At 33.1% G+C, this 14,501-nt stretch overlaps 2 protein-coding genes across 7 annotated transcripts in view; one reads left to right on the top strand and one right to left on the bottom strand.

Moving 5' to 3' along the window:
* Nucleotides 1-1,417: 1,417 nt before the first annotated feature.
* LOC100645262 lies at nt 1,418-6,306 on the top strand. Of its 2 annotated transcripts, XM_003400798.4 has the most exons (7): nt 1,418-1,534; nt 1,735-1,975; nt 2,296-2,422; nt 2,826-2,923; nt 4,501-4,720; nt 4,922-5,489; nt 5,698-6,306. In XM_003400798.4, exons 2-7 carry the CDS (start codon nt 1,937-1,939, stop codon nt 6,026-6,028), a joined length of 1,383 nt encoding a protein of 460 aa, XP_003400846.1. In that variant the 5' UTR covers nt 1,418-1,534; nt 1,735-1,936; the 3' UTR covers nt 6,029-6,306. The 2 variants fall into 2 exon arrangements, with proteins under 2 accessions (XP_003400846.1, XP_020721992.1); XM_020866333.2 differs by having other exon boundaries at nt 1,468-1,975.
* A 131-nt stretch (nt 6,307-6,437) lies between these two features.
* Nucleotides 6,438-14,501, bottom strand: part of LOC100645139 (unconventional myosin-XV) — a 62,936-nt gene continuing 54,872 nt past the window's right edge. For 4 of the 5 annotated variants that reach the window (XM_048412275.1, XM_048412276.1, XM_020866332.2 and 1 more), the window contains 8 exons: nt 13,120-13,499; nt 11,412-11,715; nt 10,347-10,742; nt 8,828-9,012; nt 8,586-8,718; nt 8,291-8,495; nt 8,088-8,224; nt 6,438-8,007 (listed from right to left, as the gene is read on the bottom strand). In XM_048412275.1, coding sequence (XP_048268232.1) covers nt 7,777-8,007; nt 8,088-8,224; nt 8,291-8,495; nt 8,586-8,718; nt 8,828-9,012; nt 10,347-10,742; nt 11,412-11,715; nt 13,120-13,499 — 1,971 coding nt within the window. In that variant the 3' untranslated portion in view covers nt 6,438-7,776. Of the gene's footprint in view, nt 8,008-8,087; nt 8,225-8,290; nt 8,496-8,585; nt 8,719-8,827; nt 9,013-10,346; nt 10,743-11,411; nt 11,716-12,797; nt 12,808-13,119; nt 13,500-14,501 lie in introns of those variants that run through there. The other variant, XM_048412274.1, reaches the window with a different exon arrangement.

Genomic DNA, 14,501 nt, shown 5'->3' with positions numbered 1-14,501 from the left:
CGCGTCAACGCTTTCGTATGTTTTTCCTTTCACGACTTCTTCGATTGCATTCTAGAACATGTAGATATTTGGAGATGAATATCAGTCTACATATGTACATACATATATATAAACTTTTCAAATATTCTTCTCAATGCTTCTATTTAATTGTTTTCTTTATTAACAATTATTTGAAGTGAAAATCCTTCTTTTTAATGGATATTTTACTATTAAATCTACTACTTACTATCTACTACTTAAATCTATTACTTAAAAATTTAATTACTAAAATCTCTAGAAAATAGTATTTCTCTTAATTTTCGTTTCACAAATTTAATGTTTCTTTTTTATTGTTGTCTATGTGTATATCTTTTTGTATAAATTTTAGTTCAAATTTAACTAAAAGCAAATGTAATTAATTAAAATATTAAATGATCTGATTAGACTATGTTATATGAATCCCTACTCTTTAAAATATTATTTATCTGCTTATATTTATCTCTCCTTAGGCGGATATGAATTCATAGGAATTTTCCATACGCAGCCCCGATTACTCAAAGTATTTTAGCTTCGTCGATGTTACATTGTCTTCTCGGCAACTTGTTGCCCGCTCGAGGATCGAAATCAATGAACGTCAACAACTGGCCGTTCGGATAGAATTTCCAATACAATGTATGTGAGTCGGGATTGGGAAGAAAGAGAATGTGATTCGATTAAAACGTTTTAAAAACTTCTAGAACTTTTTATTCCATACAAGTTCCAGAAAAATTTCACTCTTCAAGATTGACTATTTCTGGTGAAATAAATCATAGTTTTACAGGTGATTCATAATCATTACACGTGACTCAAGAAGAAAATTATGTTACACAAGATTACAAATGAGTAATTTGTCGTTGCAATTTGTTTACGGTATCCTAAGCTTCATCAACGTCACTGTCACGTTACATTAAATGAATCATTTCGCGTTTTTCATGCATAATTATTTAGTAATTATATTAATACGTAAAGACCAAATTCAAACCGCCTCGATAACAAATTTTATCCTCTGTAGTGAGCTACTTCTTTCCAAACACTGTCCGTTTTATCCATCTCAAACTTTTTAACGTTGGGGGCTTTCAAAATCTCTGAACAAAATTCGCGGTTACTTATCAATATCTTTGCTTCGCTACTCATTATAATATTCGTATATTGAAACGAGAATGTTTTATTAATTTTATCAATTATAGTAGACAGCAAATAAATAAGGACTGCATTCAAAGAAACGAACGTTCTCTGAAATTTCGCCTATCTTCGCCGTTCGTTGTAACCTTATCGAACCGGTTCAAGGTATTAGCGGTTCGTTAACCATTTCCATGGTATTTATTGCGAAAATTCACACCGTACTGCGCCAATGCACTGTACGATAATAGCATTGTTACCTGCAGTACGCAGACCTTATTACGTGACACTACGTAGCCCGTGCAACTTGAACCACGATCCTCTCTATCTCTTCAGTTGTCGTTCGACGCGCGCCGCGGTTCGTCTTGTAATCCCATCGCTCGAATTTCACTAATGAGTAAGATAACGCGACCCCCCACATGCCCGTTTTAACGATTATTATATTAATACAGTTGATCACGAACTAACTGCTGGGATAGATTTAATCGTTCGCTTTTTTAAAGATCCGATTCGTACTTTTTTTTTTAATTTTACAGATGCAGATAAATTTTATATTTAATAATTTTTAATTTATGATTATATTCCTTTTCTTGATAGTATACCATTTGTGTAATTCTTCTGAGCCTACTGAATGTGAAATGAACTATTTTTATGCGGGTTGTGATAAGTGAAATTATATGATGAAGCTTTCTACTCGACGTTGTCCCAAATTCTTCATGACAGTTTGAAAATTTAAATACGTTAACAATGGTTGAATGAACATTGTAAAATTGGGAATTGTTGATAAACAAAGTTAAATATGTGGAATCGCAAGGTATTCATCAGGATTATCGAAGTGGTGCGTAACAATGGAAAAATTGTATATTTATTTTTGTACATATATTTGTTTTGATATTGCAAGCTACTTCAGTTACATATTCATACATGATAATGAACGTTAATGTTTAAAAAAAAATTCTAGCACAATTTGCATTTCAATTATATATTACTAATTGCTCTTATATCAGTGTTCTCACAATACGAGATAAGGATTTCTTTAAATACTCCCACAATCAATTATCTGTAATTGTTCCTGCGAACGGAACTGAACGCTAGATAATTGAATTTTAATTCATTCATTCTTATTAAATTTTGCAACAATGAACATTCGTGTTGCAGATGCTTTGCCTTGCCTGCGTGGTGGCACTCAGGGTAACTGATGACGAAAGCCGAAGAGTGTTTCATTATTTGAGAAGTCGTAGCAGAGAATGGTCCCTTTTGAATAACGTCACATGGGGCGCCATAGGTTCAAAAATTAATATCTATTACTTTATACTTTTCCTTTTACAAAAGCAAAATTGATCCAAAAGACCTACTAATTTTTATTACTTTCTTGAAACGTTTATCTCTATAGTTTGCATTACGCCATAAATTAGGAGAAAAATATTTTTGTATTGCTGTCAGTTAGTTTTTCTATCTTTCAGAGTTACAATAAAAATTCTGCAAACTGTCTAGCAAACATTTATCAAAAATATTTCATTACATAAATACTTTTAAGATTATGGTCGGATAGTGCATTATTCTATGTAGATTAATTTGAATGGAAATTTATTTTATGCTTTATAGTAATTAATGTATAAGTACTATAGTATATGTTGGAAAAAGGAATGTAAAACACGCAACAACACACTTTTCTTTTGTTAATCTAGGCGCCGCTCTTGCAACCGCGACTTGTGGTGGTTACATAATAATCACGACGGGTCTTCTTATTGCTGCTGCGACAGGAGAGCTAGATGGTCGAAAGACGGTAATTCTTTCCGTTTTTTTGTAACTTCTTTTCTTTAAACAGTATATGTATATGACACGACGAAAAATTCGATGTATATTTCCCGAACTTTTAATTCACTTCTTCCTTGATAATTATACAAGTCGACATATTTCCATAATAGTCGTATTGTTTGGACTTTTCAAGGTATTCTTTCTCTTTTACGGAACACTGTCCTTCAACGAGGCTGATTTTATCGTACATTGATGTATCTTTCTTCTTAATCAACACCCTGAATGCAGAACTTTAAATGTTTCTTAAAAGAAACAATAATTATAATTGAATTAACTACTGAAAAAAATGCGGGATCTTAAATTGCTATTGAATATAGTTAATGATTAGCATCGATGGAAAATCATAGAAATTTTCTTACACTAAGTGTGTAAAAGAATATTTGTTAAAATTTATTTGTAAGGTCAGGAATACTAGGAATTAATTCCGACAAGTTTCACCAGTAAAAGTGAGATGAAACAGATAAAAATTGAAATTACTAGACTCCATGACTGATCCATTATCGAATAATATTAGTAACTGATTGTGGTTTTACTTTTTACTTATCCTCGAATTACGAAAGTTACAAGATTATCAGTACCTCAATGAGTTTTTACAAAAATATAAAACATTTCCTACGTGATTTTCGATTGCAGTTTTAAATGCACCAAGATAAATACACGAAATACTTTCGCAATTAATACCAACGATAGAGACTATAATAAATTTTCAAAGCAACATATTCAAGACTCCCACGATATTAATCTTCAGCATGAACGCATTTTCAATATCTTTCCTGGTTGCAAATATTTTCCGGCGAACACACCTCTTTCATTAGTCAATCATCATTGCATTCGAAGTTACGATGTACCGATCTGTGTTAGCAGAGCTCTTTTTACAAGGTTACTTTTTTTCATGCTTCTTTCAAGTTATGCAAATGGACTCTTGAAACAAGAAATCAGTTAAATATAGAGCACGTGTTTTAACGATAGCGTGAGAACTGTCGTGTCCAGTTAGCACTGTCATTGAGGGGCAAGGTTAAAAGTATCCTTCGTAGGAGCAAGCTACAAGCAGGAGCACGTAACAACATCCTTGCCTTGGTGTATGGCAATTGAGCACGTAATACGTACGCTACTGTAACTTAGTTCTTAGTTAATGACTCATAACTGAGGTTAGGCAGATCACAATGATTTCCACATGCGGATCTACGCGTTCATTAAGACAGAAATTTTCATTTAAAGTAAATTGTTGATATTCTTAATTCTGTGCTGAAATTCTTAGCTGTTTGCTCGTAGATGACATAAACGACGATTTTTGTAGAAATGTTTCACTAAAAGGCGGTACAATCGCTATTGTAAAGAAATCTTGAAAAGAAATACGAATTATCGAATTGTTAATGGTCGTAAACGTGTGAAGGTTGTTTCGCATTCATACTTGAATTTTATGAGACGATAGGGGATATGAAAGGTTCCGAGGATTTTAATGAGGATTATGTTAAACAGAGGAAGTCATTAACATTTCATTGTTCTGCTTGATGAGTGTACGAAGATCTTTCTTTTCTATTTAAGGAAATATTCTTCCTTGGACTTGGAGTGATTCTTTTCGGTATCGTCGGCGCTTTATCGTTGGCGTCTATTGAAAACGTCCCTGAGGATTTGATAGACAACGCCGCGGTTTTTGGGGCACTGTGCCTGCTAACAGCGTTAGTTTTCATCGCTGACTTGTTAATGAGCACGCCAAAGAAAAAGGACAAGCATGGCATGACAGAACTTCTGACTGATAAAAGAGGTATCATACATTTTTGCTAAGATATAAAAGGAAGTGTTAAATATGAATTAAGGAGACAATATATAAATTAACAACATGTATAATAATAGATAAATATAAATTATGGAGATAATACTTCTTAAAAAATTAAGTTTCCAGAAATTTTATCTTTATTTTTATTCACAATTAAGTTGACTTCCTTTTTTGATTGATATATAACAGCTAAACGACAAATAACGACGACTCTGGCCAGCGAAAAAGAAACAAAATCCCCCAAAATAAGCAGTCCTCAAGTTTCCAAAAACGACGACAGTGGCACTATAAATGATGGTTTCGAGAAAGTAGATGAAAGACATCAAAAGAGTTCAGGGCAAGAACAGTCTGAAGATCCGCGAAAATGGGAACAAAATCGCTCCTCTAAGCAGCGTTCGAAAGATTCGTATGAAGATGAAGGAACTGGCAATTTCAGTCGAGAATACGGAGAACCAAAAGAATATACGCAGAATTTTGAAAATGGGAGAGCTCTCCGGGACTCGAAAATGTATCGAGATTCTGAGATGCAAAAAGCTATGAGCAGGGACTCTTATAGAACGGATCATGGAATGGAAGCGCCTACTGTGGTTTATAAGGTTCATGATATTTATCAACGTCCAGTGGATGAAATTGACACGCCTCGTTTTCCAACCGAAACGAATCATAAAAGTGAACCTATATTCGCGAAGATCGTGAATCCTAGTGTGAAGATTATGAAGGTTGAGCGCGATGTGGACGAAGCTATCGAAGGTTACAGGTAGTTGCAAAATGAGCAGTTTATTACTATAATATTAGCTTCGGTAATATCGACGAAGTCATTCTTTCGCCTTTGCATCAATTTTCATTGACGCATTAATTCCCTATTATATTATAATTATTAGTTTCATAATCTCCTATTACCTGTTATCATTTTATTATTTTCTTAAATTTTTTTATCTTATTTCTTGGTTTTCTAACATTAATAGATATTCTGACACTAGTCAGTACGACAACGTGCCAGTTCGAATGAAAGGAATGTCGCCGAAAAGTCAGAAAAAAAATCGTGATGTTTCTTTTAATATTCCACCGCCGCCAAAGGGTTATGGAAAAGAATTTGACCAGAGAAAAGACGAAATCGAAATACTGGAAGAATGCTTTACTTCGCTCCGAACAGCGAGCACGGGGACACAGACACTCAACATTCGAACACCTTCGTCACCCACTGATCCTGGATATGTTAAACATACCGCCAGTAATTGGCCTCATGAAACGAAAATGAAAACACCTGGTTCGAGTCCAAGTCGTTCGAAGAATTGACATATAATGCACAAGAAGTTATTAACTTGTTGCTTTATGATTTCTTATTGACTTCGTGTGACTGAATGATTGCTTGAAATTTAAAAAGCTTTCTCGTAAGGTAACAGGTTATATGATTATAAGTAGATTAGAAAGGCTCTGAGATAGAATAATTTAGAATGATATGCATACCAAAACACAGAGTGTAAAATCAATTTCTCTTTACTTCTATCTGAGTATTTCTCTGTGTAATTTCCTCATATTTAATAAAGTAATACTAATTTCTTTAATTTCTCTAATTTCAAAAATATGATTTATTAATTTGATCTATTAATACGTTATCATTATTATTTACTGCCTTTTTATATGTTTTTATATATACATTTTTGAAATGGAAAGGAGAAAAGGTAACTTGAGAGGCATACAACTATTTTCGTATAAGTAGAAATTTTTAATATAAAGTTTTAACATCTCCGTTCACATCGATACGCATACGTACAATTATTAATAATAATGTGTCCTTGTGATAAACATGTAACCGCAGTTTGTTAGTCTCCATCAGAACGTACTCGTTAAAGATATTAGCATTTAATTGGATTTACATTAACTTTTACGTGTACCGTATCGTTTCTTTTTCTTACGCTTTTTATATAAATAAATCGATCCTATTCAACGTCGAAACATGTAATTTATTTTCCTTATTATTCAAGGCGATCGGCAATTTCTTCGATTATTAAAAAAATGAGAAGAAAATTGCCCTCATTGAAACTGAAAGAAAAAGAAATCAACCGGAAGACGCAGCCATCGAGAGTATCGACGTGTCCTGCCATCGAACCCTATTAAAAAGCTACTAGTGAGCCATGTATCGACATATTTCATTTTACAGAACCGTCGTCCTCTCGTTGTAATTCTCTCTTTCTCTAGACGTTTCTAAACGCGTATTTACAGAGTTGAGAATAATTGCTTAGACACTTGAGCATTCGTTCCTCTTCTTCTTTTTCCCCTTTTCAACGGTATGTATAAAATTAATTCTCCTTAACGAAGAAGTTTATCAGACATTCTCGTTCTTAAGACTGTTGTGTAACTAAATAGTCTTATTATTTTATGAAACGATAGTTTGAACATTGCAATATTGTTGAGTTAGTATCTTTATAGTGCGTTTGATCTAACGCGATATTCTTGATCATTTACTTTCCCTTTGCATCGAGGTATGTACTTGACTTATTTTTTAAGTTTGTTACATTTCGGTGTACTCGTCGAAGTTTATAGAAAGGTATTTCTTAAAACGAGGAAGAAACATGAGAAATACCTTGTCACGATTTGAGAGATAGTTACGGTAATTTTATCTGTAATAGTGTTACCAGATGAGCTGTGTTTCAATTCTGTTCGTTTGCTCCTAACTAAACATATTTACAAGTCAAAAGATTCTCAAACTATATTCTTCACTTAATTTGTGTATTATAAAATCTCTTACAAAATCTTAACCAAATCTTCTGCTCTTTGAATAAATAAATAATGAAAGAATAAACGTAATTTTACTGACAATTCTTTGAAACTTTCGAACTTTATGAGCACTTTACGATATATTGAACTTCTTTTTCTTTGATCAAATTTCCTTCGAAGATGTCTTCCTTTATCATGACGGAATCGTTTCTCTTAAATATGTATTTACAGCGTTTCTTATCCGATTAAACAATACAAAAAGATTGTACGTCTCTAAAATGTTGATCTATATGATTACTATAAATTCAAAGTGCAGATGGAGAATTTTATCTCATGCCAAACCCAATGCTAGCACCTTGAGCATTGGTGGCTCGTTGTTCCATGGTGATGTATTGTCTAATTAGTCGTGAAATTTCATGGGCTTGTTCAGTCTGAAGTCGTGTGATGCGTTGTTGCATTAAATTACCGCATTTCATGTCAAGGTACAGAGTTCCTTCTTCGGATTTTACTTTCCTCGTGGATATTACCTCGGAATAAGGGTAGTGGTATAGGGTCTCCTAAAAATTTGGCGTCGGTTTCATTGAATTATCTATTGCTTTTTTACATAGAGGCAGAAAACGGGGATTGAATTACTTACATGTGTGATTAAATCAATAAAATGCACTCCATGCCTGTTGAGCGCCAAAATATGATCACCACCCTTCTCTTTTCCTTCAGGCACCCTCTTCACAGCGAAGAAACTAGACCCGAATAATGGCCACTTCCATAAAATTTCTAAAAATAAAGTTAAACATTATTTTTATGATATAAATACTCGCTAATAAGAACTGAAACACGTACCAAGCACCTGTGCTTTACAAGCAGCAACTGTATTGTGTTGGACATTGTTCCATGCTTGTTGGACCATATTTGACCACTGTTGTGGCCGTGGTTCTCTCAAACTGAGCACTGGTTTTGGTAATAAATATTTAATTTCTTTCGTTGTTGGTTCGTGAGTCATATCTGCTGCTCTATGTAAAAGAGCAGCTATTTGAGCCATATCGAACTAGAAAGAAAAGAGAAAATATATTAATTGAAAACTCCAAACAATGTCAATATATTATTTATATAAAATACCAAAGATAGAAAGACTTACTATGACTTCTTGAGGTAAATGTTCACCAGGTAAAACTAGTAGAAGACCTTCCAAGTAATCTGGAGCAATTTGATTGAACACGACTTCTATATACAATGGAGCATCCAGTCTGAGAGGATAATACCATACAGATCTAAATTGAAAAAGATTGTATTATTTTTGTTCTCTTATTTGCATTGCTTTCATGGGAATCGATAGATTTCTTTTTAGATAAGTCCTTTTATCAATGGAAAGACATATACCTGCAGAATATTAAGTAGAAGACTTGATGATTTTTATGTAATTCCGTAGTTACGTCTAGTACGTATTCATCCCTGGCTAAAGGCATCGTAAACGCATCACCATCAACAATGCAATATAACGAGAATTCGTCCATTTCATGAGGGTTTCTTACAGATATTATATTGCACATCTCCTCGATAACATCCTGCAAAAAAGATAAGTTATTAACAAATTATTAAGAATTAGTCATTACATGCATATAATATATTGCAATTCGACATGTCTTGACTAGAATTTATTAAAATATAAACGAGTCCTAAACTCAAAGTGCTATTAAATAAATCAATAACAATTTGTCTTTTGCAATTTATTATTATATATGTTATTATATTATATAGGAGATATTTTTATTGATTTTGTTTTCTTTTCAATGTTATACCATTAATTTTATGATTCTTATACTAAACAATTTAATTTATATTCAATAAATTTTAGGAATATGTATTATAGAATGGTTTACTGAGATTTTAATTTGAATCTTGGCGCGCATTAGTCGGCATTCCGAGCGTACTGGCGTCGATGAATTGGGGGTGTTACGAAAAGTGAAAAATTGATAAGAATGTCAGAAATTCAGTAAGCTTTCTCATTTAATTTATGTTAACTAACTAATTGTGGTTATTGTTATTTGTAAGTAAAGTTGTAAAGTATGTTGCATAATTGGAGAAATTTTTATGATTCTGTAATGAGTATGTCAATTTGTGAGGTTACGTGCTGCTAAATTTGGTTGCTTGGAGCTTGAAATTAATTGTAGTATTATTCTACGCATTAATAATTAATTATTTACGAGTATGTGTACATAATCTTGTACTATAACATTAATATGAAGGTTTTAACCTATATCATATATATCATACTATGTATGTCATACTATGTATAATCTTATTCACTCTGATGACTACATATCGGCACAAATACATTTTTTTTTAAATTTTGTACATACTATTGTTTGATTATTAGTAATATTTTTAATAGAACCTATGTCACAACTTAATTTTATAATTTTTAATATTTTTTGTATATTTAGTATATGATATTTACTCGTATATTTATGCATTGTAGCATACTTCTTATATAATTATTAATTAATTTTATGCATTTAAATCTGAACACCATAATTTCTATTTTGATTAGAATATCAATTAATAACGTTTTGTTATTTTATTTATATTCCTAAGACAGCCTTCCAAAATCAAGTTTATTGGTATGTAGGTCATTGTTTGAAATATTGTTATTAGAGTTTTGTTTTATTTAATTGACATGCACTTGTCTTATACATTGTTTCTTTGTTATTTTTAAATGTAAATGTTTAAAGAATCTTCTGTAAATTATATTGCAATTATTTTGTTTGTCAGCGCTTAGCTACTAACAGCCTTATAATACAATAGATAATCCAATAGATTTTCTAATTTGTTTTGTATATTATTTGCATCTATCCTGATCCTTTGTCTAATTAGATAATTTAGAAAAAACTAAACTTACCTGTACAACAGTTGTACATTTGGTGTTAATAACTCTTTCTGTTCCACCTGGTAGTCTGTAAATCTGTCTCTTCGCATTTCTACCTGCACTAATTGCCATAATTTCATCCACGCTTGGCACGTTTTTCCTTCCTCCATATTTAACTGTCTTCCTGAGATTTTGTAAACACACTGTGGCTGTACCATGGTAAGCTCTCCTTTTATCATAAGCTGCAGTTTCCAGATATTTGGTTAAATAAGGCCTCAGACCATCACTGCAAGTGAAGTAAGCAGCAACAATGCTAAAGATCCTCCAACCGCGTTGACAACTATCTGGATTTGGGCTCTTATTGTTTGTAGTCTGTTTCATCAATTGACAATAAACTTCATCACGAAGTAATTCATACTTATGACAATGCTGTAATTAGATTGAAAGTGGTGAGAATAATGTCCTTAGATGTTAAACAAAGATTTTTCTCAGAAGTTTATGGAGAAAGAAAGTGATGATTTCACTCTTTGCAATTATTTTAGAATATTAAGGCATATTATAAGTATCATTTTTTAAATGTAAGACTTTTTAAAAATATATGAAAATAAACTAGCGATATAAAATTTATTTTCCTGCTCTTAATAAATTTATTACTTTAGTGATGAAGGATTGTTAGACATTCTTACAAGGCAATACAATATTTTTAATAATAATAAGCCTGAAAAAATGAAATGAAGTTTGCATGCATCATTTGATGAAAGTATTTCAAACGTTCTCCTTGGAGAATGTATTATGAAGATATATTCATCTAGGAGAAATCTTTAATGAAAAGAAGTAGCAAGTAAAAGGAAATTCAAATCCTTCAGCACTAAAAGTAGGTTGTCAAATTATTATCCTTCATCATTAAATCCTTGACCCCAATACAAATTATCTCAGCAAATTTCACTATATTTGTCATACAATTGTATATAACAATGTCATTGTACAGAATATTTAAAATTTTTATCATTTCAGCTTATTTTATACAAACTAGGAATATAAAAGACAGGATTGTTTTCTGAGAGATTGTTAGTTCAGAAAAGAAACATCGTCACTTACCATCAGAATGGTGTAAACACATTTTACTTCACTAGTATCTGGAGGCAAAGGTTGATCACCCATGTACCTCATCAGACACAAAAAGCATTCCACTGCCAAGGCACTTAAATCTGCATCAAGTCTCAAAAGACTCTGTTCTATTGGCACAGGAGAGTATTTTACAAGATCCACTTGTTCCTTCCAAGTCCATTCCGCACCATCCTGTTGGCCTTTATTCTTTTTATTCTTCTTTTTACTCTTCAAAGATTCGATCACTTTAAGAGATCCACTTATAGATCCATCTGCTGTCTTCAACATCTCAAACCTATAAAATTAAATATTTTGTTAAAACTTTTGTTTATTAAAACTCTGTTTGTTATTGTAGGAAATTGTAACCGCGGGAAGCGACTGTTAGAATTAATTTATCGAAGGAACGGGACTCGGGGGTGACGTAAGTAATAGCCTTCCAAAACGGAAGACATCTCGTTGGAGGAGTACGTGGCCGTAAAGGAGATTTCCATTGCAGGATGTTGCTACAGAGACAGAGGAAAAAGTCCCGTTCAGAGTACTGGCCGGGTGGCCGTCACTTGTCAAAGTCATGTTTAGGAAGTCTACACTCTAGTTAGGCGTTTTAATGTTTCCCCTTCGACTTGGTTGAAGGTTGACCCCTCTGTTGGTTATTGTTTTTTCGCTGATTCTTTTCTCGTTTTACTTTGATACCTCGTTACAAATGTGTTTCCTGTGTAAAACCATGGTTGAATATTTCTTTCTAAATCTCTATGAATAATGAATACCGCACAATGAATAGTGAAAACTCCTAATTAATTTTAATTACTTGTACACGTTGGTACAGTTAGTCGGTCACTGAATAACAAAGACAATTAAGATACATTTGCAATGTCAATTCTCACTTCATCTAGAATTTTATACATTCAATTAGAATTTAATATTGTAACCTTACGTACATAGTTTTTAGAAATCTATTCATTAGCGATTCTATTAAATTCCATCTAGATTTTTCTTCTTCGACATAAGTTTCTTCAGTAAGAACGAATTGGTAGTAACTAGAAAATTTGATAGAAAATTCTATGTGAAACGAATATATCGAAGTTTTCTCGTCAAGTTAGGAAGCACTTTAAAACGGTAACTCGCGAATCACGGAATAATGCCAAAAGAAGACGAGCTGTACTCGTTAGCCGCGCGTTCACCAAGATGGTCGATGTTACTCTGAGAACTGCAGTGCGTTATGCTTTCTCAACACGGCTAGCTCTTGTTTCTTGCGTAAGAGCGACCAATTAGTCCTTAACATTAATTTCTCCTTTATTGCGTTGCCTCGTTTTGGTAAAAGTGTTTTTTTTCAGAGCAAGGATTTGTTTCTTATTGGGAGATATATTTTTTGGTACTTACTGATCCAAGTCTAGAGCGTACAGCGTGCAACATGTTGCGAAAGAAAATACATTACAATCTTCATTTTTAGCATTACTAGTGAAATAGGTTTATCAAAATTTTACTCTGCAAAAATATAAGCTTTAATGTATTTTCTAAATTCGATTAAAAGTGAGATATTAGAAAAATGAAGTATAATGACGAAAAGGTTTATACTTATATCAATGCAAGAGTTTTCGAATTTTATATTTGCCATCTATTTGAGAAAAATATATTATCGCATAAAACGAATCGTAATAAAAATAAATTGTATAACATGAATTGGAATAAGTAGAATACTAACTTCTCTGTACTTTGTCTAAAGTTGAGCATGGCGTACTGCAACAGAGAGTGCTTTCCGTCGTTGACGACCGGCCCGCTCTCATAGATGCCATCTTCTTGCAATCTGCCGTTGTCTTCCGGTTGACGCCATTCCTGATTCGGGCTAAGCCGCTGGTTCTGCTGGTTTTTCTGGTGATTCGTCTGGTTTGTCGCCGACACGTGGTTCGGCACACGACCGGCAGCAGACACGTGGTTCTCGTGATTCGAGATAACATGATTAGGCTGACCATGGGATTGAACGTGATTCGACGCACTGTGATTCGCCTGTGACTGGATCGATTTCGTGATTTGAGACACGTGATTCTCATGATGGTTCGACTTATGCAACGGCTTCTGATCCACCTGTAATCGTAACGTACCATTTTATTTAATTATTATTACCATTTAGTTCTCAATTTACTTGATTTTGGGAGCTTGAGGTTTCCATTATTAGGATATTCTGAATTGAAATTTTGAATCTGGAGTCCTCAAGTAATTTAGTAACGTAAAATTTCATTATATTAATTAATTTATTTTTGTTTAATTTAATATTCAATACTGAGAGATAATTGTATTATTTATCGATCATAATTCTTTTTGGGATCAGTTATAACATCCAGGAACTGTAGAATTTTTGTTTAGAGATTTTAAATCAGAGCGCAACCTAGATCGTGAAAGTCACGAATACCTACTTTGATTATTATTATTCTTAATTATATATTTAATCTACTGCGAAATCTATCAAGTATTTATAGCTGGGAAAGTTGGTCTTTAAGCGAATAGTGACATCATTTATTCTAATACACCAAATTAAACTTTCACATGATTTTCAGGGGGGGGGGGAAATTGTCGATCTAGAGCAGAGGAAATCGTTACACTTTAAATAAAAAAAGAGAAAAAAGACGATAATTACAAACTGGATAGAGTTTCATAAATCACCAATAAAAATTATACTAATATCGTCGATTAAACTACTACTTTTCACTTCCCGTATAAAGGGACTCGTTCTTTATGTGCCATATTGGTCAGAGGTCGGGATTTTGTGTTCAGTGAACGAGTGTCTTCCGTTTTTTTATCACAATCAAAAGATCAAGAAATCACGTTCGGGTGTGTAAACTTCCTGTGTAAAAACCTCGTGGGCGTCACGTCGCCCTGGTTTCGCGAGTGATTTACACGACGGTTTCTCGACCTTTTCTATTATTCATTTTCTCTTTCGGCTTGCATTTCCTGCATTTCACCGACATAGTCGCGGGTATCTCGGATCCATCGATCGATCTTGCGAACGAGAAAACGAGTTTCCTTGCACGCCAGTCAGAATCATTATAAGAATTCGAAGAATGCACTATGGTGTCTAGGAGTCTCGTA

The sequence above is a fragment of the Bombus terrestris genome, chromosome 14, assembly GCF_910591885.1.
Source record: "Bombus terrestris chromosome 14, iyBomTerr1.2, whole genome shotgun sequence".
In the NCBI taxonomy this organism is placed as follows: Eukaryota; Metazoa; Arthropoda; class Insecta; order Hymenoptera; family Apidae; genus Bombus; species Bombus terrestris.
Note: the sequence above shows the minus strand (reverse complement) of the source record. Positions and strands in the feature narration are given on the sequence as shown.